The sequence below is a fragment of the Grus americana genome, chromosome 6 (genome assembly GCF_028858705.1).
Source record: "Grus americana isolate bGruAme1 chromosome 6, bGruAme1.mat, whole genome shotgun sequence".
In the NCBI taxonomy this organism is placed as follows: domain Eukaryota; kingdom Metazoa; phylum Chordata; class Aves; order Gruiformes; family Gruidae; genus Grus; species Grus americana.
The window spans coordinates 13,333,656-13,357,952 of record NC_072857.1 but is presented as its reverse complement, the minus strand read 5'-3'; the positions used below and the strand labels follow the sequence as shown (position 1 = coordinate 13,357,952).

Here is a 24,297-nt window from a genome sequence, read left to right as displayed (position 1 = left end):
GGTGCTTGGGATCCCTTGTTTTCCATATCGAGTAGCTTTTCTTTAGATTGACCACCTCGGAAGTCCCTAATACCTGGTCACGGCTTGCACATTCTTTTGTCCTGATGCAAGCATGGCTCTGGTGACTTTCGTGACTATCTTCCTCCAGGCTTCTGGGCTGACAGTCTCGCTCAAACCAGCGGAGCTGCTCAGAGAATAAAGCCAAGGCGATGGTAATGCCTCTGTTTTGCCCTGTTCCTGAACATAGAAATGAGTTGTGTCCTGCATTTGCAACTATTTTAATTTGCCATTCATTTTAGGTATAGCAGCACCAGCTTGAATGCCCCTTCCCTTTCAGACAGCAAGGATTTGGCAAACTTAATGGCTGCTTTGATTGTGGGATTAAGTGTCACAGTTCACTGGCTCTATCGTGCAATGCTAGATTGAGCTGGGTCTTATTATCCATCTTGTATGTGTGTATGTTCATCTTGTTCCAAACAGGCAGGTTCTGGATTGGTGAGATGTGTTAAATGAAGTTTCCCTGATCAGGACTGCTTGCTTTCACAGGTTTTATTAAGTGACCAAGCATAGGTAAAGATATTGTTTCTGTTTGAGGACATAATTAAATAGAGAAGAACTAAATTCTGCAGAGAAAAGCTGAATTTGGAGAGAAAGAAGTAGCAGGGCAACCCTGAGCTCTTTCTGTGTGTTCAACATCTGATTATACAAATGATTTTTCTTCCTGGGGCCTGTCAAACTCCCATTTCACCTTAGTAGAAAGGGATTTCAGTGGCACTGGGCTCACACAGCATCCTTCACTGAAGGCTCTTATAACAAATCACAAATGCAACATATGAAACCTCCTTGGTGAGCTTCATCTGAGAGAGGAGGCAGAATGTGCTCAAGGTCACAGCGGAGTTCTCCAGCAGAGCTGGGAAAAATTACCGGAGCCGCAGTGTCCTGACCTTGGTCCTCACCTGCCAGACTTTGCCCTTCTGTCCTAAGGTGGCAGCCAGGGCAAACCCAGCCCTGCCTTCAGGAAGGGCAGGGGAGAGGGGACAGGAGGCACCCATCCTTTAGTTCCCCTTAGTAAATCTGGGCCCATATATCGCTCGTTTAGTAAACAATCTCTGTAATAAAGAGGTTTACACTGTATGCAAAAGGATGCCTGGAAGATGACCCAGTGTTACTGTGCTATAAAGACAGTTGATAAGAACTTGGAGACCAATTGCGATGATCTTTACAGCTCCCCCTGCAAAGAGCTGCCTCCTTTTCTGTTGCATGCTAATTTATAAATAGCCCCGATTCCGCTACTTGGAGAAGGCTTTCATTTCTCCTTGTACTGGATGTATGTGATACTCTGCAGTGGAGAACAGATCTTTGTACCAGATTCTGCTCCCATGAAATCAGCAGTAGAAGACTCAGAGGCGAGAGGTGAAATAGCATCAGGGTTATTTCCTGTCCTAGGTTCAGAGCTCCTGTTGCAGCCAGTCTGAAAGGCCAGGAGACACCCATGGACAGGGCGTCTCAAGCGCATGCCTGGGTCTCTGCTGGAGATGAGCATCCTGTTGTTTGCAGAGTCCAGTTAGAGGTAAAGCTGAAAAGAAAAAAAAGTATCTGTCTGCATAAACAGGAATTTTCCTCAATTGCAGGAGCCAGCAGAGGACACTGCTTTGTCTCTGGCTCTGAAAGGGCTGGGTGATTTTTTTTGTTGTTGTTGTTCCTTTTGCTGCCTTCTTCCTGCTCCATGACTCTGGTGGCACCTTCAGTAGAAGAACAGTTGCTGTCCCTTCTTTTTTACCCATATCCATCAGAGGATTTTGTTTTCCAAATTTTCTGCTGCTGCTGCTCAAGCTGTAACAATAATGCTCCTGTATAGCTTTACTTAAGGGAGGGAAGAAACAAAACCACATGACAAATCAGTCCAATTTATCACAGCAACAGAAACCTGCAATTCAGCTAAATCGCCCCCACAGGCCAGCTTAGATGGCGTCAATATTTAATGACCCAAGTGCTGCTGCCTTTGCAGCTCTGGCTTCCCCTCTACCCCTCCTCACATCACAGCATGCCCCCCAGCTTGTCACTCCCCTGGTGGGGAAGGACACCTCCGTGCTTCCTCTGCTGCAAGCAGGGCCTGTCTTCATGCTGCCAGGCTGGCCTGCTTGGTATCCAGAGTGGCACAACCCAGACCTGCTGGGCATGACCCAATTCTGCCCCTTTTCCTACCTGGCTGGACCACCTGTGCAGCACATTTATGCCCGAGGAACAGCTCCCAGCTTTCTGGGCATGCCTGTGATATGTGGCAAGCAGACAAGTGGGAACAGGACTGGACCCATCTCGGCTCATGGCCTCTCCTACAGTCTTTTTTTCGGGTGATTGTATAACTCAGGACTGTTCACCTGGCAGCAGGCTGGAGGTGGCTTCTGTTCAGCTGTCTACATCTGTTCCCATTACTCAGGCAGGAGTATATTATCCCAGAAGGAGCTGCAGTGAAATAAATTGCTGGCAACACATCTCACACGTGGTGCAGGAGGACCTGAAAAGAGGATGAGCCAAGCCATGCAAATCCCACCAGTGAGCAAAGTGGGTGATCTCTTTTGCTGGGTGCAGGCTCCACGCTGGCCACAGCGACTGGCATGGGAGAGCACCTCCCAGCTCCACCCCGGCATGCCGCAGGGGCTCCTTTCTGGCTTGCTCTGCCTGGGACAGCAATGGAAACAAGTGACAGGTTACACAGCTCTTGCCTCAGCTTCCCTGTAAAACGGAGATGACTGAGATCTGGTGACAAGCACAAAGAACAGGCATTTTTATTTATCAGGGCAGTGACAGGGCAGGGGAATTTGCACTGCTGGGCTGGGAATAAATGACCCAGCAACATGAATTCCTCCAGCAAGACTGCACCTTCCACCGGGCTCTCTTGGTTCCCTTCAAAAACCCCATTATCCAGAAAGCTGCGTATTCCAAAGGGGGAGTTCATTATCCACTCCAATGGTAGTGAGTGGCAGAGACCATCACCATTACAATACATAGCTTTTGGTAAGATGGCTCTATAATTCACTTGGTATTTAACACTGGCCAGGGGGGCTCATCTCTTTACATAAAATACATTAAGCAAAGCACCTTTGTGAACATCCCCCTGTGCTAAAGAGCTGTTATAATAAGGAATAAACATAACAGCAGAGGCTGCTGTCTCAAAATAGTTTGGGTCAGCGGCTGCGTGGCAGAGGGGAGTCTGATGCACACAGAGGACTCGTGTTTGCAAGGGAACAGCTGGCTTGCTGCAGTTCATCCAGACGCTGGGCCTTTTCCAGCGCCAGGGCTTGGCAGCTGCTGGGGGGTCCCTTCCATCCCCTGGAGCGCTTGGTGACTGCCCCCCAGCCCCTCCACTCTGGTGGTTGTAGGGCACCTGTCTTGTTATGGGCACGGCCTAAAACTAATAGCAGGGCTGCGCAGAACTCTTAAGTAACTCAACAGACACATGCAAGTGCCCTGGCAAATAGTTAATGGATTGTTTCACCAGTTAACTCTCCAAGAAAGGAACTGAGAGCCAATTCAGTGCCTTCCAAATCACAGCTCTGTTAAAAAAATTAACCCAGAGCACAGCTCTTCCTCTTGGCAGCTGTCCAATTATTAATTTCAATGTATCAGCTGCATCTGAATGGGCTTGGGCTTCTGCCCACTATTTCTATTTATTTGTTTTCCATTCATATCCACTAAAATTAAAACTCAAAACCTTCTAGAGAGAACGGAAAACAAACACGCTGAACCAGTATTGCTGCCCACATACAACTGGCAGAAATCACTGCACTTTTTCTTCCTCTGCAGTGAGGTAAGATCCAATTCTTAGACTCTCTGGGCCTCCCACCTAAAAAAAAATATAGCGCAGGCACCTACAGCACTAGCTGCAGCCTTGAGTTCTTGCTTTCCAGGCACGTCGGTAAGCAGCATCCTTCAGCCCTTGACTGTAGGTTTTTTACTGTGTACCAGGTCACAGTGACTGCAGAGGCCCCGTGCTGGAGACCTTTCAGGATTAAACAGCATCTGCATGGTTTAAGAAGATGGAACTGGTGGTCCAGATGGTCACACTGAGGCTAGAATCCCATAGAACAGTTTGGACTGCACCCATGTTTGCACTGAATTGTCTGTGGAAAGAACTGCATGCTTGTAAAGGAAAATACATATAATCCAAGGATGCTGGTGGTTTTTTTCCCCTTGTTGCTATCAAGAGGCTGGTGGAGGTTCCTCAGGCCAAGCTTGCTTGTGCTGACAGGAGTTGGCTGTTCTACCCAGCCTGCCTAGTGCTTGCTTGACTTCTTATTGGTGTCTTGGATTGTTCTGAATGCATCTTTATCTCAAAGCACCACACCTGATAAAATGTTTTGCTATAAAAGCCCAGCCTTTTACAATGGCTTGATTCTTTACGCATACAAGTGTGAATAAGAACTGAAAAGCCAAAGGTTATGAACTGACTTTTAAAGTGATACAAATTACAAAATATCCTCATTTACAACTACAGTATTTAAATCCTATTTGCAACAGCACAATCAATAGAATTCTAACTGTTAAGGTACAGGAAGATATTCTTAATAAGCTAAGTAAAATGCACTAAAGTAAGGCTTTGGTCTTTTTCAGTGCTTTGTCTTACAATTCAAGTGTTTTCCTTCCTTAAAAACACATGTAAGTGAATGCATAGTGCAAGGTATGAGTCTGGTTGAGTAAGAAATTCTTCTGCCTGTTACCTAAAGGGATTTCCTTCCACCAATAAATAGAGTTTCCAGTTCTGCTTCTGCATTTAGGGCATCATCAGGAATGACATCATCCTCCACAAATTCATCTCCAAGCTTCTTCCACCACGGCCAGTGAGTGTATTTCAGCATAGTGTTGTGGGATTGTCTTGCCTTGGCAGCTACAGGGATTGATCGGCTCATAAACATATCCAGATCTTTTTCTGTGGTCTCTGCCAACCCTGGGGCATCTGTAACAACAAGAACACTTTTCTGTATTTTGTTTTTTATGCCACAGTTTTATGAGCATTTCAGACAAAAAAAGAAGGAGCACTACCCTCCCACTTTCCACTGTCCTAGGTCAATCCTTTCCCCATGCTGGCATTACAATTTTATGGCTGCGTGATAAACCTGTTTGAGGAAGCAATCCAAATTAAGGCTAATCTGAAAAAATAAATACATAATGGGGTAAGGGAGACAGAGGGGGGAAAGCAGGACTACTACATTCAGGTGCAGCGGTGGCATCCACCAAAATGACTTCTTGTGAAACTATGACCTAAGAGAAAGAGGATCTCCTAGTCGCTACTGCTGGATCTGTGCTCCAGGTGCAGGGTGACATCAGTGAGGTGTTTCCACCACTCTGGCGCAGCAGCGCTGCGTATTCCCTGCCTGGGGGACCCAGCACAGTGTAAGAGGGTGTTGCTGATTTGCCTGGTCAGGGAGCAATGAGCTGCAGTGACACAGCACGTGACAGACTAAGTAATAGGATTCAGTAACTTGCTGAATTTTGTCCTGCTTGGGTGCTCTCTGGTGGCTGCAGTTTGCTATTCTCACTCTTTTACACTCCAGCTACTTGTCTGGAATTAGGATAACACAATAGTGAATTCCATTTCAAATAAAGCCAGGCCAGAGAAAATGAAAACATGGCTCAGAATTCATAGCTGAAAGAGCTCTTCTTTATCTGGAAGAAGTGAGAGCACTTTAACCAGCAGCTTGCTTACAACACAAGAAAACAGAACAAAGCAAAACAAATGTAGAGGAAGAGTTTGTGTGAGATCCCCTTAGAAATTTTAATGCCTTTTGCAGGGCCACTGCTTTCTAGTGAATGTAACAGAGAGACTTCTAGCAGAAGAATAAGCTGCTCTTTGAAAAGCAGGCATATAAACCTAACCTATAGCAACACCTGGTTAATGACTAACAGAGCCTGAATCTCAAGATAAGGCATATGGCAAAGGAAGAAAGATATTTCAGTTTTGAAATGAGGCTTTACCACCGTTCCCTCTAATTTTCTCTCTATATTAGTTTAATTCAAACCGTAATCAAAACTATGGCCAGAGCAGTCACATACTCATTAGCAGCTCCACATCGGTGTTGACCTGAGCCAGTAACGTCTCTCTTCGCTGTGCTGCTCTCTGATCCAGTCTGCTCCTCAACAGGAACTGTGCCAGCTTTTCCTGGGCCTGCATATGTAAGTCTTTACTCATTTCTTCTGACATTTGGGAAGCCTGGAGGAAAGTAACGGTTTGTTACCATTAGGAGCTGGCTGGTTTAAATCTTTTGGGGGAAGGAATGCAAATGCTGTTCTTAATTGTTAACTTAATAATTTCGCTTCCTCTTCAGTTATCTCCAAAGCTATCCATCATCAAGTATATAAATTTTCCAATTACAGTTTGCTTTGACCCTTTTTATTAGATTAATGGTTAAAATCCCAAAAATCCTAGTACCCTGCTCTCAAATAAGCAGGGTTAATATATGCATACCTCACATGGATTATCTTGATCAGAATTTATGAAGCTGAATATATTTCATCCCTACAGTATTTTATGTTGCATCATTAATGCGAATTATGAAATGACTAAGAAACAGACCGGATGCAATTTGATGTACTCATCCACCTTCTGCTGCAAAGCTAGTCTCTGCTCATCAGTCAGTCCCTTGGGACCTTTCCAAGGAGAGAGAGGTCTCCTCCTTCTTTGTTTTTCCAAGAATTTACAAGCCTTTGTAAAGAACATATGAGAATAGGACAGAGTCAGGAAGTTTTGTCTTCTCATTTTGTTTGTAATCAATCAGTGAAAGAAAAATATTTCAGTACTGCATATGTTAAAGCATAAACTTTAGCTATGATGCTGAAAAGACAACCTACAACAGTCAGCGTGAAAGCTAAATAGTAAGTAAGGACATTCATAATAAATTATTGACTCATCTGCAGTGTGGTGAAATGCCAACCTTAGGTTTTGTCATGGTTTAACCCAGCAGGCAGCTAAAACAACCACACAGCCCTTCGCTCACTCACCCCCCCCAGCGGGACAGGGGAGAGAATTGGGAAAAAAAGTAAAACTCTTGGGCTGAGATAAAGACAGTTTAATATGACCAAAAAGAAAGAAGATGATGATGATAATAATAGAATATACGAAACAAGTGATGCACAGGCAATTGCTCACCACCTACAGACCACCGATGCCCAGCTAGTTCCCAAGCCGCAATCTAAGTCCCCAGCTAGCTTCCCCCAAGTGGCAGCTCTTACATTTTAGTTACAAGACTGTATCAGACTTTGCAACCTATGCAAGGTTTAACCTAAGCAACTTGTGGCTCTAGATTATCATCCTCTGAATATTTTTTAACAAATTATGGCTACAGCAACAGTAAGAGAATAAACAGAGCTTTTTAAGGCATTGCAATAATCCACTCAGTCCTATCCAATGTTAGAACAAAGTATATATACTTACTGCTCTCTGAATGATGACAGCTGCTTTATACTCCTTCAGAGACTGTCTTTGTTGATGAAAATTTCTTCTTGCTCTATACCCTCGCCAGAATCTCTGGATAGTTAATGCTGATTTCCCCTCCATTTCCTCCATGTACTTGTTTACCTGACCTACAAATGTAACAAAAATCCAGTTATAAGATGGTGGGTTGGGATCTCTTAACAATTTACATTTTTAATCTTCAAACTAGAGAGTACCAAAAAAGTTTGTGTGCTATCAGTTAAAAACCTCTCTTCATCCAAGGTCCAGTAGCTGCAGGCCATGTCTCAGAGACTTGTAGCTGCAGTGGAGCTTTGTAACACAAGAAAACTAAGTCTCCCTTCCTCCTGCACCACTTTGAAGGCAGCAGCAGATCTTGATCAGTAGTTACTGAGCCCTTGCAGAATTAGCATGTTCTCTGTCAGATAATTTGGTCGGGAGAAGAGACAGTAAGACTACAGGGCAAACAGACATGCAAGATTAGGAAATATATTTGGAGAAACTGTTCTTAAGGAGACCCAGACAGTTTAATCTTCTGATATAGTTTAACATAAATCATACTGGCATGGATTATTTCCAGTGAGGCCAGCTGTCGTTCATGGAAGACTCTCATGGCCCTCTGCCTCTGAAGTTGCATTTGCAGTTTGAGAGCCTCATCTTCCTTCTGTTTTTTTAAATGCTGCAGCTCCTGTTCCCGTTTCGCTCTGCAATACACAAATACATTAACAATTAGCCTAAGCTGTACATTTCTTAAAAGCATCTCTTTCTTTTTGTGTTAAGTTGTCCAGCATTGATGGAGGAAATCCACAAAATAATCTGCAATCCCAGCTGCTGGCTGCACGACCACACCAAAGAACGAGAAATCACCTGCAAGCCATGAAAAATGCTCAGCCTGTCACTCTATCTGGTATCAAATCAAAGGATATATTTTTATTTAGGATAAAGTCCTAAGGACCTTGAAGGGAATGATACTCCATGTGGGACATTCACAGCTAGCAGGAACTAGAACAACAATTTTGATTCCATCATCTAGAGAAAAAGTAAAGCAACATTAGCCATCTGTTCCAGTATGCACCTTTTCCAGTGCATCCATCAGCATGCCAGGCACCTGCTTTCCATAATACATACTATCATTTTTGTACTGACTGCAAGAGTAGATCAGAATGTTGGCTCTTAAGGCTCACTTCTTAAATATGGAGGGATTGTTTTTCTCCAGGAAGTACAGACTGACACATTGTCTCCATCAACTTTGTTAACAGAACACTAGGAAAGAATTTTCTTGCAATTTCTTCCTGATCCATACTAATTGTTGTAACTTGATGTTAGGATGTTGCCTGCTTTGCTTGGCATTGGAAAAGCCCCAGCAGATGTTTCACAGATGAGACAAATGAAAACTCTGTAACTGGCCCTGGAGTGTTTAAGCTAATAACAGCCTGTGTATCAATTATATATACACTAACATATTAATATAGAGACTAATATATTAATACTAAATATACTGATATATCAACACATAATTACTGAGACCACTTGGCCATGGTCTCAGTGCAGCATGAGGATCTGTGAGCTAGGGCTCACCCTCCCTTCACTACCCCTTCTCGTCCCAGTGGACTTGACCTCATTAGCAGCTTAACGCTTGAGACTTTATGAGTTCACCCCACAATGAGGTAATGATGTGACTCCTTCTCTACCCCTACTGCAGCAAAATCACTTGCCTGCTCAGGACCCAAGTACCTCACTGGGCCCACAGCTGCAAGTTCTGCCCTCCTCTAGCATTTTTCCAGGGACAATGAAAGGAGCACCTTAAGTGCTAGGAAAGAGAACAAATGGACACGGCAGAGACATAAGGGGTGCCAGAATGGGCAAAAAAAAAAAGGCCGTAGACTAGAACTAACATCCAGCAATTTTGGTATTGCTGCATGTCACATACTTTTAGACTTACAGTACTACTGAGTTATTTCTATGTTTCCCATCGCTAGTATAAATTGAGTTGTAATTTTTCTACCAACCATACTTTCTCCTCAGTCCCCATAACTGGGTGGGGAAAGATGGGATGGAAGCTATTTTGTAAAAGAGATGCTCCTGATTTAAAAATCTGGCCCTAACTGATAAACAGCCTCCACCACGATCTGAGAGACCATAATCCTTTTATAACAGTAATCCAGACTTGAGGCATGCCCACACATCTACCTACAGAGACAGATCATGATATATGTGATTACATCAGAATGGCCTCAAGCATATTAGAGGTTTGCAGCCCACACATATCTGTGAATTAGAGCTGTAAATCTTTGTATTTTTAATCCAGGCAGGCACATATTATACGTCTAAGCGGAATGATGACACAGGATCAAACAGCACTTTTGATGACATTTTCTTGATAAAACTATTAATAATTTCCCCTAGAATTTTTTATCAGCTCCTCTGGGTGGAAAACTAAAGGAATGTTTCATGGACTTCTCAGATGTGCATTTGTGAAACTACCAATAGTGTCCGTCAGGTATTTAAATGTTTCTTTGATACTGATTCTTTCGCATGTAGTCTGCAAAACACATGCTCTTCATTTTCTGTTCCTCCTAATGATAAGACACATTTGTTTGCACAAGACCACACCGTGACAGGGAGACGCCTCTGAACAGAAGCAAAACATACACAGAATAAGATCCAAACTTCCTTCAGCAGTTCATGGCACAGATCAGACTCCCTCTGATCATCTCTTTACATGTATATAAAATGGTTTGATTTTTAATGCTTGATTAATACAAAATATTGCCATTTTAACAGTTCTATTAGCTATGTAACAGTGAACTAACTTCAAGGAGAGATTACAGACTTTAATACTCACTGAGGAGGCATTTCTGAAACCACCAGAAGTTTATAACTTGCAGAATTTAAGATCTTTCGCTGGAGCTGCAGGTGAGCCAAGTTTGGAGTTTCAACCTCAACAGTATTTAACCACACTTGTTCTAAAATAAATCTGTGAATATAACCAAATCCTGACTGTTAAGAATTCAAAAGTCCTCTTGGAAGTTTTTCTAAAGTCACACTTACAGTATTCCAAACACTATTTCTCAGCATAATACTAACTGCTGCTTTGACCTACACGGAAAAAAACCACATTGGAGCTGTACAGTTACTATATTGTACTCAGTACATTGGGACTGACTGAGCCACAAACATACAACTGTAGGAATATTAATACATTTCCATTCCTCTCAATATTAAACAAATATATTCAAAAGTCCATTTAAATGACTCAAGAACTACCTAAAAGGCACACAGTAACACAATACTGAAAATATGATACAAGAGAGTCAAGTAGCTCGTTGATTGCCAACAGCCTCGTCACTCTTTCCCTTCTGCTTTACCATGTTATGGCTTAGCCCATCATCCAAGTTTTCTGGGCTGTGATTCAGGCTTGCAAGGTGCCTGATGAGAGAAGGAATATTGGCTCAAAGTGTATGGTAGAGTACAAAAGAAATTACAAGGATGTCATTCTTGGTGCTTCAGCAAAAGCTGGAGTGGCTAGTGGTCCTCAATGGACACACTGCTTCCCCCTGCAAATCTTCCAGAATTTACAGATTACACCCTAGATAGTACAATACCATCTTAATGCTAGTCTAGACAACAAATCATAACTATCTGCTTTCTAACACCTTGATCATAATGCAATTGACTTGTAAGATCTAGTTTTAATACAGTACTGCTCAACATATATGAAAAAAGGTTGAAAAAACCTCTTGTGGAGTCTGAACTTGAGATAGATCCCTTAACCTATGTTAAATTCACACCAAATTTCTCAAGAGTTAGCCTAACGTGCTAAAATTACTGCTGAAACCCTACTTCAATTAAGACAAGCATTATTTATGTAGCTTCATTCTTCTGTGGTGCTCCAAGTCAGATGATACTATTTCTAGGTCACTGAAGTGACTCCACTTCTGAGAGTCAAAGGTTTCAAACATTAATGAAGAACAAAAGCCTGCAAGCACTATACTAAGCAAGCACTACGGGCCTTGGTTTCTGCAGCGCTCTGGCATGGCAGATTGGAAACTCCAGGACAGCTCCACATTCAATTTACAGTGGAATTTTATGTCAAGTTAACTGTGAACCCGTTAAGTGTTATACCACCAGTCCATCGCCTTCTAGTACTATTCAGTGCAATCCCATGCTACAGCATGCCACACTTTTGGTTTTCCATATGCCATAGATTTTTACACAGAAAATACATAAAAGCATCATAGAAGGGCGTTTCTTCATGGAGAGGTTTGGCAGCTGGGAAAGGGACAGTTGGAGCTTTTGGCACCAGAAGCAGCAGTTTGGTGCTGCCGGAAAAGCACATTGTTTGGATGTTTCTTCTAAAAGAATCTGTAGTGAAACAGCTCATATTGGCATTACATTACCTTTATGTTTCAGAAATAACAGCTGGCTGGAAAAAGGCATCTTCAAGATGAAGGAACTCTTGGTCAGCCCAAACTTACGCCCTGGAAAATCCTCAGGGAAGCCATTTCCAGAAAGGACAGGAAGTGAATGGCAATAGCCAGCATAGATTTATCACAGGCTAATCATATCTGATGAGCCTGATTGCCTTCTGTGATGAGATGGCTGGCTCTGAGGATGAGGGGAGAGCAGTGGATGTCATTTTCCTTGACTTTATCAAGGCTGCCATCACAGTCTTGCATGCAGGGCAGAGCTGACACTCAGAGGAACCTCCATGAACACAGAAAATGGGTCAACAGAAACCATATAAAATTCAAACAGGAAGTTCTGCACTTGGGACAAAATAACCTCATGAACCAGGACAGGTTGGGCACTGACTACCTGGACATCAGCTAAAAGAAGGGAAGACAGAGCCAGACTCTTAAAGACGCATGCAAAGAGGACAAGAGGCAGTGGTAAAGAGCTGCAACAAGGAAATTCCCACTGGCTGTAACAGAAAAATTCTTCCCAAGGCGAGTCATGCAGCACCAGGACAGGGACCAAGTGAGATGATGAGATCTCCATCCTTGGAGACACAAGATCCCATTTTGAGGCTGGCCCTAGTTCAAGTAGGAGATAGGATTAGATGACAATTTTTCCTGTGACACTGTGACCTGAGAAAAAACAAACCAAACCTTCTTTCTATATTCTTCTCTTCAGTGCTTTTTACAAAGCCATACTGTTTACCTGAAGCTTCTCTGTAAAGTGGTCACTGCTTGGGGTAGTTTTTTCAGCCTTTTCCTTGTCTGAAATCCCTTCCACATAGCCTGGATTTTACAAGCTGCTTGATGCTGCCTCTGAAATTAATAAAGGAGTTGGTAGTATATTTTCTCTGCATATAAAACCACTTTATTACTGCTTGCATATTTGGAACAATCTCAACATTTGGCCAAAACCCACCAGTTTTCAAATGCATCAAAATTCAGTATTTGTAACAGCTTGGGGAATTTAAGGTCCTATAAGAGGGTTATTAGCACAGTACTTGCTCTAAAGGCAGCTAATCTGATCATCTGGATCAATGCTCTCTGTGGTAAACAAATGAATGTACAGCACATATAAAATATATATTAGCTGCATTAATCAATGTTAGAAATTTGTATTTAAAACACCTGAAGCACTTGGTATTTCAAATGGTGATTCAAACTGCCTACACTAGAGAAGAGAGAAATACAAGTTTGGAGAATTAGCAGCAGGAAAAATGTTACATTTGCAGAATGATCTGAAGTCACTGAAATGCAACAAATTTGAAAAAAAAATCAATTCTATTCTTAAATGGATTTTTTTTTTTAAAAAAACCCACAACACAAACACCCTGCTCTGTTGAAGATGAAAGCAAGACTCTACAAACATAACTGATTTCCTTTAAAGTATTCTTTCTTAGAAACCTGCATGTAAAATTTTGGTATGAAGTTCATAAAACACATTGTCTCTTTTATTGGGAACACAGCCCAGAAGGTGTTCTTACTGAACATTTTCTCTACATGACTTAATTCTATGTGAATGCTGCCTAGAATTCAGAGATCTAAATTTGTAGCACTGATGTGAGAAAAGCAGGTAGCTGTTTTTGTTTTATAATTAGCAAAACTAAATTAATTTTTTCCCCTATGGTTGTATAGAAATCTATGGTGAATCTGCAACAGAAAGTCAATCTGTCAAGTCAGTCTCATACCTTAATCACTGGACAATTTCTTGATGTCTTAAAAAATGATGGAGGGAAAAAAAATAAATAGGAAGTTTAAAAATCCATTAATACAGTGAAAATGTAACACAGGCTTTGAAAAGTATCACCAAAGTGATCAAGTAAATCCATTCTAAACATATATAAATCACATGTAACTAGGTTTTCACATGCAAAAGTCTCATTAAACTTCAGCACCTGCATTTCTCCTTTTCCATTGGATTGTTCCAGGTACAGCAGGTCCAAGAGTTGACTGAGATCCCTGTCAAATCCTTTGCCAGTCCATTGTTTACTTAAAAGCCCCTTTAATCCTAAGAGGGAGAAAAGAAGCATACGATACCACTAAGGTGAATTTTTCTTTTCAGGATTTCAAACTAACAATTTTCAAGTAAAAAAATCAAATCTGATTCTATGTGCAAAGGAACAAGATTGGAGCTGAACACCATCAGTCATCTTTGAGCTTCAATGTAGAATATTATCAATGAATATCTGGTGCTCCAACCATCACAGAGAAGTACTATACAGTGATTGTAATTTTGTATGTCCAAGTCACTACCTATTGTGTCTACATAACTGGTAGTTAAATTATCAATGTACTTTCAGTGTCTTATCAGTAAGTCATTGTAAGGTACTATAAGGATGTAAAGCACTAAAAAAAGGATGTAAAGGTTTTATTAGCACTGCTTTCATAATTTTAATAATAAATTTTATTTATTAATTTTTGATGTCTTATCTGTATAGCACAGTCTAACTGTGAGTACACATGCATCCAATCCCTGAAACAAAATAGTTTTTTAGGTTCGCAGTAGCTAAAAAGCACACCTGTGCTCCCCCCACAACACACACACGCTCCCTGTGCCACACACAAGACACAAGCAGACAGTAACACGTGCTTTTAGCTTTGTATCAGACAAATCCCAGAGCTTGAATGTTCTGCAGGGAGTTGGAGGGAAAAGGAAGGAGGGCAGGAAGTAGACGTGTTTGGATAGCCTCCTGAAGAATTGCAGATTCAAGTAACTTTTCCATCTTCAAATCATCATCCATAAGCATATTCACACACTGGGCAACTTCAGCACCCATATATTAGAGGATCTGGATATGGAGCACAAAGTCCTTCATGCAAACAGAAAATGGCACCTCTTTCTATCACTCATGCACCATTCTGGAAAGAGGATGACAGTTAAACACTTGAGGAGAGAAGCAGGTGAGACTCCAAATGGAGTCAGTGGGTGCCCTAAGGCTGCCTGAGCTCTGCAAAAGCACACAGCCTGGCTACACAAGGCAGTTCCCTCACAGAAGTCCTGTGGGCTTGATGCAACCATTTTCCAGTTTCTGTACAGACTACACAGCCATATGCACCTTTCAGTTACTGGCAGGGAGTACCTCAGATGTGTCAACACATGCGGACAAAAAGATCAGGCCCTCCTGGAAACCTGATGTAAAGACTGTGCTAGTCTTGGAGATGTGAGTGAGATTCCAGTGATGTCCTCATCTCCAGCAGGCTGCCTTTACTGACAGAAGGCTTACACTGAAGTACCTCATACTGGTAACAGCTCTGAGCCACTGGGAAGCCAAGTCACTTCAATGAGATGGCCAGATGGTGGAAATGCTGTTATGCTTTCTTTGTTGCTGCTGTTCCTCAAACTAACTAAAGGATTCCAAAGCCTGAGTGAAAACTAACATAAGGACTATAACTTAAAAGAAAATGGGGAAAAAAGTGATATTTTTTTTCTTAGTGGAAACAGGAAACATGTACAGAAGAGAGACAAAGAGTATCTAAATGACTGTGGCATATTGTGATTCTAGAGCAAAATAAAGCATAATCCTTTGATGGAGACTTGTACCTCTTCGGACAAGCCAGCATTCTACAGCTGGGATGATCAGACCATCACAGCAACTTCACAAGAATCTGCAATGTGATACCAGCCTTAGGCATGTTACACTTCATTTCATACCAAAAGGAAGCCCTCCTCTCTCAATTCTGTAGGCGAAAGGGTGGCAAGGCTGCCTGTCTGGTCCAGAAATTTACCTGGCTGGTACTGCCTAGTAAGTAGTCATCACAAGTGTTAAAAAAAAGGAATTGGACCTTTTTGTCTATCATACCCACTTCTTACTGCCCTTGTCCCCAACGGACTGAGGCTGCTTACAAGTAGTTTTCACCATCAATAACATCCAGAATACAAAAGACCTGGCAAACATCAAAGCCTCTTTCCTAGTCTCCACGGGCATGACAGAGGACAAAGGGGTTTCCTGAAGCTCCCTGCTAGGTTAGAGACAGAAACATTAAATGGGACACCTCATTAAATAATGAATAACAGAGCAAATTATATGCATACTCAGCCACCTCATCTAAAAGCACGAAGACAAAACGATAAACTCATTTAATGAATTTTTGGAAAGAGTTCATTCACTTGGATATCAAAAAACAGTCAGCTCCTCAGTAACAGAACAGCACCTATCAGAGAAGACGACCTGTAACAGACAGGGTCAGAAGTTGGCTTTAAGTAAAACTTTCATGCTTCTGGACTAGTGAGCCTTAGCACACTGGCAGATGTCTGACACACGGCTATTACAGTGGCAGCACAGGCACCCTGCTACTAGGATCTCTCAATATCCAACCTGCACAGGAAAAAAGATGCAGAACATCATACAGAAAGTTTTTGTTTTATAATTTGGAATATAATAATGGAAGTGACAAACAACAGCTTTAAGAGACAAGTTGCCACATGCAGAGTCCTCAATACACAGAAGAAAATAAATCTAGGAAGCAGAAAGAGGCACAGCACCTTAATGAAAATGAAGAGAAAGGAAAAAGGCAACAACACAGCACTGCAGTTTCCATCTGTATTGAACAGTTATTGAACAGAGATGGGAAATCTTCATCTTTGTATTTTTACAGTGAATGTAAGAGGAGGCCCAGTAATTGGTCCCACGCATATTTACAAACCTTTGTAGCGAGCTGTGAGTAACTTCACGAGCTGCTCGCAAAATTTTGCCACCAACAATAGCAGTTTTGTAGCAGCATTTCCTATGACAGGATTGGTGGTAGATGAAAGCTTATAAACAAGTTCATCCAAAACAGAGTGAAGGGTCTCTTCATCAACCTGAAGCAAGACAGAACTTTACAAAGAAGAAAAATAAAAATGAAGTGTTAATTACAAACTATGAACTTTTTAATAGTGACTTATTTTTAGATATGTCAGGCATTCAGCAAGCCAACCAACCCAGCTAGCTGGACCAGCAATCTGATCCAGGCAGTACTATGGTTTCAATCAACTGCTTCCCATTCCTTCAATTTAACAAGATAAAGAAAATAGCTATTTTTCTATTTCTACAACAAAGATTAGAAAAAAAACCACCCACAACAATTCTTGTATATTAAAAAGTTCTATTTTACCAAGCAGTAATGAACTGAGTTTTAAATTTAAAATTCAGAAAAATCAACGATATAAAAACAACTAACCTATTGACCCTCAAAATATTGTGCAAAACAGACATCATTATAATTGCTGTTTCAACATCATCTGTTATTAACAGCTGCAGGAAGTGATCATTTTGCAGTACTGCAAAAAAAAAAAAAAAAAGAAAACCAAAAACAAACACAAAACAAGCAAACAAGAAGTCACACAATCAGAACCAGACTTGAAAATACTATAAACCAAATAAATATCATTATGGAACATAAGCCATAGGAAGTAAAACCAGATACTGTTTCTGGAACAAACTCCATCTTCTACAATTTTTACACTGAACCTACTGGAAGTAAACTACTTCAACATCCAAAAAACACGTTGAGCTCTTTTTTTCTGCCTTTTGATATCCCTCAGGCACTGGTGTTGCAAGGGAATAAAAGCTTTAAAACCTTTTATGTTACACTAGTACCAGTTTCTTATTACAACAGTGGAATTGTCACTGGGGCAACAATATCCGGAAAAGATAAGGACTTCAACCTTGACAACTTGTAACACTAGGTTTATTTAATGCAAGTCCACTCATGTCATTAAAGCACCATCTTTTTTATTCCAGTGTAGCATTGTTTATGTTGGGCTGTGTTTTTAGTTACACATCTTATGATCCTTAGGTTTTTGTTCTATGCTAGAAACAAAACCAAATCCTACTTTTTAAAATCAGTGCAATTAACACTGGTTTAATTGAAAGCTTATTTTGGTCAGAAGTGCATAGTGAGGTTTATTAGATATTTGTAAAATTTCCTAGCATGGCAACAACTTCAGAAATATGTGTTCAAGACTTTCCAGTTTTCAGAGCCGGCAATATACTCTGGTCAAATTTCTGTGTATATTAATCACACACAGGTAAAAAGAACAACTGTATCTTACCAGAAAAAAATTTTTTTTTTTGTAAGGTATAGAATTACAAAGGGCAATTACAGGAAAACACTTTTAATGTTTGTCTCAAAGACTAGAAGGGGACCTCTTTAGTATTTCCCTTTAGTGGATCTTTTCCATTTTAGATATTCCTGTTTCTGTTGAGTGGACTACTACTTTAAGAGATTGATTTAACATTACGCCAATTTAGAAAACTAGGTGGAGATTATTTTAAGAGTGATTCTTGATACCTGTAGTTGCCATAAATAAATTTTCAGGTGTTATGAGTTTACTTTTCCCTTACCACACACTGCTAGTTGAATATGCCCACCGAACAGCCAGCAGATGGCATCAGTTACTGTTTGGAACCAGCGCAAAAAATCTTGTTTTTCTTCATCCTAAGCAAAAAAAGAAGAAGGTAAAAGCATGTGTACGTATCTTCACTGAGTACTTCAGTTTGATGTAGTGGGAAGGTGTGTATGCTTCAGGGATTTGGAGACCAAAACTCCATCGAAGTCCCAGATGAGGTTGGTGAAACTGCAGGAACTGGTCAAAAAAAAAAAAAAAACAAAAAACCAACAAATTGCAAGTCCTTCAAGCCCAGAGAGATCAAGAAAATTTAAACATACTAAAAAAAAAAAATCCATTCCTGAAAAAATCATAACAAGGAGAGAGAAGTCTTGTTTACTCCTTAAAAAATATTTGATAGCATAGGAAGGCTAAGAAGACAAATAATAGTTCAGTACAAATAAATGCATCATAGATTTAATCCCCAAAGTGGGAAATACATTACTTAAGATTAAAGCACAGGAAAAAAAGGGTACAAAGTGGCCAAGGGCATAGTTAAAATGGAAAACGTTCCTAAAAACTGGCACAGTGAGGTTTCAGAAGCACCTCCTAGTTGGAGATCCGCGATCAAACACCACTATTAAGCAGAAGTTTGATCAGTTTGCCAAACCGACTATGTTACGTGCTTGCCTGTGATAACACCAAACTGGAAAAAATGACGAGGAAGAATCCAGGTTTTAACATGTGAACACACACAGACATGCACAGTCTAGAGTCTGTATTCCAGGTGTGAGCCACAGGCCACTGGAAATCTAAAATCTTGGTGTGTGGGACAGCAAAGGGGCTTTTGATAGTACTACAGTGCTGACAAATGTTGTTATAAAGCACTTGGCCGGATATTTCCTACGTTAATTGCGCCTCCACAAATCAAACTCTGGAAAGCCTATTCCTAGATCTGTGCTGTAAGTCCTAGCCGTCAGTCATGGTTTAACTTTTTATGTGATTCTTTCTGACAATGAGAGATACAAAATCACAGTAATGAGTTAAGCTGTAATATTATCTGTTCTGTGTTTTGGCAATACGTCAGTTTCTGAAAGCTATTTCAGTACTTCCCTTGACTTCAAAGACTTGTACAAAAAGCAAATGAGGGCAGAATAAACTACAAATCTCCACTGGTAGAGTGGGATTTCCAAAGTTCAACTGAGCAAGCACCAAGTCTGGGTGCCCAGTCACCTCTGAGACCACAAGGTTTAAAAGCCAAAGTACTAATTACCATGTAGACTGCATTTGCATTCAAAAGAAATCTTTGCCCACATGCATGACTCAAGTAGCATGTAGGCTGAGACATAATAAGAAAGTGTGGGGGAAATTACATATTGTGGATAAGACTCGAGTCTCCTGGGATGTCATTCAGGAAGCTTCCTTCTTAAGCACTAAATGCATTTCTAAAGTAGTGAACTAACAGAAAATACATTACTCTACTGATACTTTCTGAGAATTGATTGTGTTTGTGGCATCCAGCACAATACTCCGTAGGAAAACTCTGACTAAGCGCAAGAAGCCAGTGAGCCAAGAAATGAGATACTATGGGGAAATGCAGTTATTAAAAGAAACTATCAGAATCCATCAAGTTGGTTATTTAAATTATTCGTGGGTTTCGTTTGTTGGGGTTTTTTTTTCCTTCTGATTCTGGAACTCAGAATGCTTCAAAAGCATGAGGGAACCGAGCAGAGCAAAACCTTTCTTCTCTGCAAAGAGGGAGATAAAGCATTCAAATCTAGAAATTCACAAAGTCTGCCTTTGGGGTTCCCAACGTGCAGGTTCAGATGCAGTGAGCATTTTTGGAATTATTTGCCAATTTCACAGCAGAAACTGTATGGCAAAACAAACTTCAACAAATCTGATTTAAAGTCTTCAGACTTCCTAAACCTTCTTTGTAAAGCTGAATAAAGCAGTGGGAACAGAGCCGTTACAAAGACTGGACTAATTATATGCAAAGTTAAAAAGACACTACTGTGACTGGGATGCTGCCTTTTGTAAGGCATTTTTTTTCTATCATACTGCCCTAATTCTTCTATCCTACTTACATTTGTGTTCCTCCCCACTGCCTTTAAAACTTGCGAAAAGTAGCAGCCAAACTCTCTAAGCAAACTGATGGTAACAAACCAGCTTTGCACGCGTAATGGACCAAACGCTCCACAGTAACAGATTTCAGTTTCAAAGCTCCAAGGCATAAGAAAAAACTACTGTAATTTCTCAAAAATAGATTTTCATAACATAGCGTCCCTAGAATAATATCTTACTTACACAATACATAAGTTTGGAAAGGTTACAGAGGTTCTCTGCTCTTTTAACTATGAAATTTACATACCTTGATTACTCTGATAAACCGTGCTTGCAAGCGTCTTCCCAAAACCAGCAGGTTGTCTATAGCTGAAGGAAGAAATTTCTTGTAAAATTCCTCAGGATCTTCTTTCACCTCTAGTCCTACACAACAATGACTGAAATGGAAAAAAAAACCCAACAACCTGAATAGTCGAGGGCCTGTTTGAACAGCTTTGAATGAACTTCACGTCATCAGAGAAGAAATGCTTCACTGGCATGGGACAATTCAACACCCAACAACAGTTAACTGCTGTGACTGGCTCCAGGGTAGCTGCCTCAAAAGGAAGAGGAATCACTGGCAGGCTGGGGACAGCGAGTATATTACTACTTATTATAGCATGTCTCACTTTAAAACATATCCGTGGCACTTCTGTTCAGGTGTGTTCCACGTGCTAGGGAAGGGCTCTGATGGTCATAAAGAAAAAAAAAGGCAAAATAGAAAGGTAGGCAAAAACCTGAGAAAGGAAACCTGATGAAGGGGGATGCAGATCAGGCAACAAAAATACACACTAAAACCCATTACTTACCAAAAAATCTTCAGCAAGTCTGTCTGTCTACAACTTTCCTCTAACTGAGGAATACATGTGGGCTAGAAATCAGTTCTTCAGATCTCAGTTTTCTTATTTTACTCATCACAAACATGTCGATCATTTCTGGAAGACTTTTTACAAGAAACTGCACGTTTTACAACTGGGAAGTTTTTCAATTCTTTACTCCACACTGATACTACTGCAACAAAAGGGCCTTCCTAGCGTTTTATGAATTTTGCTTTCTGACATCTTATCTAGCCTTTGTTAGCTTTTTGCTAATGCACACATGTAAAGCCTTGCTTACCAAAGGCCTTGGAAAGTAAATTCTAGGCATGAAGCTGAGATTCATCTAGTTACAAAAGGACACTTTTATAGCTAAAATAAATTTCAGTTTTCTCTGCAAACTGAAATAGCTTATAGGGCACGATTTAAGTATCACACAACTCTGGTGATAAATCTTGCATCTCTTAGTGAAATTCCTGGCATTAAAAATTCATACTGCAGATATGGCATAAATAAGAGATGGTTACCTAATTGCTTCATGCCTCAGAATTTTGCTCCCTAGTTAAGCCAAAAAATCAAGTACAACTTGGGGAAAATTTAAAACTTATTATTTTTCCTGACACTGAAAATTGAGATTGGATCACTGGGGATTTGAGTTTAAAGTTGTCTTATTTACTAGCTATGAATTAAACTTAATTATGCCGTTCTCACAATATCACTACATCAAGCTATCTAGTCTGTACGAACTGTGTCCTCTATTATGTTTAAAATGTAAATAGATATTTAAAATAGGTATATTAAATAGATATTTAAATAGAGTCAAGCCAAGCTGTGAGTCAACCAGGCTGAAGATTTTTGCAAGATGAAATCTAAGTAAACAAACTTTTAAAAATAACTGCAATTCAAAATTAGCAATTACTGGGTAAGAACTGTGACACTGATGAGTACTGTTCACAAAAAAAGGTAAAGTCAACACAAAAACTTTTCCCACCAGTTTACCCAGTTCAATGAAACACAATGCAAATGAATTAAACAGGACCAATTAGGCTATGCCTGACCCCTCTGCTCTTGACTGCTCCCTGCACTTTAACCCTGGCCTTTCCTGAACAACAAGCCTTGTTCTGGATGGGAGCCAATGTATTACAGCTTGAAAAGAAAAAGAGCAAGATGAAAGGCCACAAAGAAAACAAGAAGAAAACTTCTTAGCAATTTTTTTTTTTTTTACCTTAGTATCTCTGCTAGCTGGGCAGCAGTAGCCCAGCCTCCACACAGTCGAGAGTGGTCTTGTCTAAGGATCAGCATGCAGTACTGAGTAAGACCATAATCATATATATCTTGCTTAATTTTTTTTGATTCTTCACATCCCAAGGAAGCACTATGTAAAATTCCTGTGGGAAGAAAGCAGGAGAGAGACAATGAGGAGCACAAGATTGTCATGTGCAAGATGTTTTTTCTTCTTCCAAAACGTAAGAGGAATATGCGTACACGGAGCCAGAATTAAGGTAATTCTAAAAGTGCTAACAACAGCATAAAATATTTTGTCAGCATTTTTCATTCCTACAACTACAATCCATTTGTTAGATTATATGACAATTGGGAAGGACAGCTAAACTTATGTTTCCATTTTCTCATTACACATTTAGTAGTAAAACATACATTACCTGGGATATAGCCCATTTGTACGAACTTCCTAGGCCAGATAAAACCACAAGCACTGTGAAACATATAGCTTCCTTATAATTACATCCCAATTTAGAACAGGACCTAACTTGTTTCTGCCGTTTCTATGAGCAGTGGCTATGTGGCAAAGGGAAAGACAGGGGGAGTCACACAGGAGCTCACGATTGCGTTTCCATGTTGAGACTTAAAAATTTAATACTGATGACCACTCTGGCTCTCTACCCAAAAGCACTGGGAAAAATTATTTGAACAAGTGTAAGATCCTTGCCCACATCAGCACGGTGACAGCTGAGAGGGAGAAAAGACTTCCTCTCCATTTGCTCCCCAGCTCCTCCTCCTTATTGTTGCGAAGCCAAACGCCACTCAATACTGCTCTCAATAAAAGCTGTATTACCAACCTTACAGAGTTTCCAGCCCTGCCAGAAATACTCAGAAAAAAACTTTTGTATTTAAGGAGGCAGAAGGAAGGACTGTCCCTACTTCAGTACCTCATCCTTTTATTTAGAAACGGTATTAATTACCCTTTAACTTCAGAAGTAGCAGGGGGATGTCCTGTTCCCTGCTCTCAGTGACCTGAGCAGCTAAGGCCAGTACCCGGGGGTCCGCAGCTGCCAGCCCGGCGCTGAGCGCTTTGGCCATAGGAAACAGAGAAAGGCCCGCAGAACCATCGATTCGAGCCTTTTTCCCTTTTTAAGTGTTTCGGTGCAGGCGTGGGATCCTTCAGCCACTACTTCCATCAGACCTCCAGCTCCTGCACCATCAGCTGGAAGCTCATGCTCCGCGCCTCGGGCTGCAGGTCTCCTCCTGAGGAAGGAAACAAACATGGAGGAAGCTTCATCCACGCTCCCTCACGTCGCCTCTCGAGGCCGCGGGCAGCGGGACCGGCTCTGCCGGCAGCGCAGGGCTCCAGCAGGGCAGCCCGAGAGAGGCCCCACGGGGCGGGCAGCGGGAGAGGCCTCCCCGAGGGCCGCCGGCAGCACCTCGGCCACGGGTGGGGGTGGGGAAAGGGCCGCGGAAGAGCGCTGCTGCCCGCCAGCAGGGCGGCGGGGGACAGGTGCCCTCTCCCACCAGAGTCACCTCAGTGCCCCCACGGCCTCCACCAGCGGCGGTCCCGAAGCCACGGAGCCCCCAGGACGAAGGTCCCCGGGAGCGGGGCTGTCAGGGGCGCTCTGAGGGAAGCCCCTTCTCCTCCCACCCCCGACCCCTCTCACCGCACGCGGGGGCTCCCCCACTTCGGGGAGGGGGGAGTGAGGGGGGGGAGCTGGAGAGCGAACCCGCCGGCTCTAACCCGATCGCTCCCCCACACCCCCCCCCTCCCCTCCCAGCTGTGTGGTCGCGGCCGCTCTCCACCAACCAGAGCTCTCCCCTGAAGGAGGAGGGTGTCATTTGCATATCCGCGTGCGAGCTGGCGCCCCCGACAGTTCCACTCGTGAAAATCTACAGAGATCTGCCTCGCCGCCCAATCCAAGCCCACGCTGTCCATGA

General features: G+C 41.7%; 1 protein-coding gene across 6 annotated transcripts; it reads right to left on the bottom strand.

Moving 5' to 3' along the window:
• Positions 1-548: 548 nt before the first annotated feature.
• IQCB1 (IQ motif containing B1) lies at positions 549-24,244 on the bottom strand. 6 transcript variants are annotated; one of them, XM_054829966.1, is made up of 15 exons: positions 24,024-24,156; positions 23,334-23,616; positions 22,358-22,520; positions 20,586-20,715; positions 18,231-18,324; positions 17,065-17,164; positions 16,549-16,721; positions 13,800-13,912; positions 12,611-12,720; positions 8,009-8,151; positions 7,430-7,578; positions 6,572-6,700; positions 6,052-6,208; positions 4,719-4,954; positions 549-2,679 (listed from the first exon to the last, which is right to left on the bottom strand). In XM_054829966.1, exons 2-14 carry the CDS (start codon positions 23,449-23,451, stop codon positions 4,719-4,721), a joined length of 1,815 nt encoding a protein of 604 aa, XP_054685941.1. In that variant the 5' UTR covers positions 23,452-23,616; positions 24,024-24,156; the 3' UTR covers positions 549-2,679. The 6 variants fall into 6 exon arrangements, with proteins under 6 accessions (XP_054685941.1, XP_054685942.1, XP_054685940.1 ...); XM_054829967.1 differs by having other exon boundaries at positions 549-2,515; XM_054829965.1 differs by lacking the exons at positions 549-2,679; positions 24,024-24,156 and adding an exon at positions 24,167-24,244 and having other exon boundaries at positions 4,435-4,954.
• Between the last annotated feature and the right edge of the window lie 53 nt (positions 24,245-24,297).

Bases quoted from the DNA above. Each gene is read 5' to 3' on its own strand.
- IQCB1 (XM_054829965.1), bottom strand. From the start codon at position 23,451: ATGGCCAAAGCGCTCAGCGCCGGGCTGGCAGCTGCGGACCCCCGGGTA. The intron at 16,722-17,064 runs GTTAGTTGTTTT...TTCTTTGTAAAG, and splicing joins AATATTTTGAGGGTCAATAG to TTCTGTCTTGCTTCAGGTTG. The intron at 7,579-8,008 runs GTATGATTTATG...TTACATTTGTAG, and splicing joins ACTGGAAATAATCCATGCCA to GTCAGGTAAACAAGTACATG.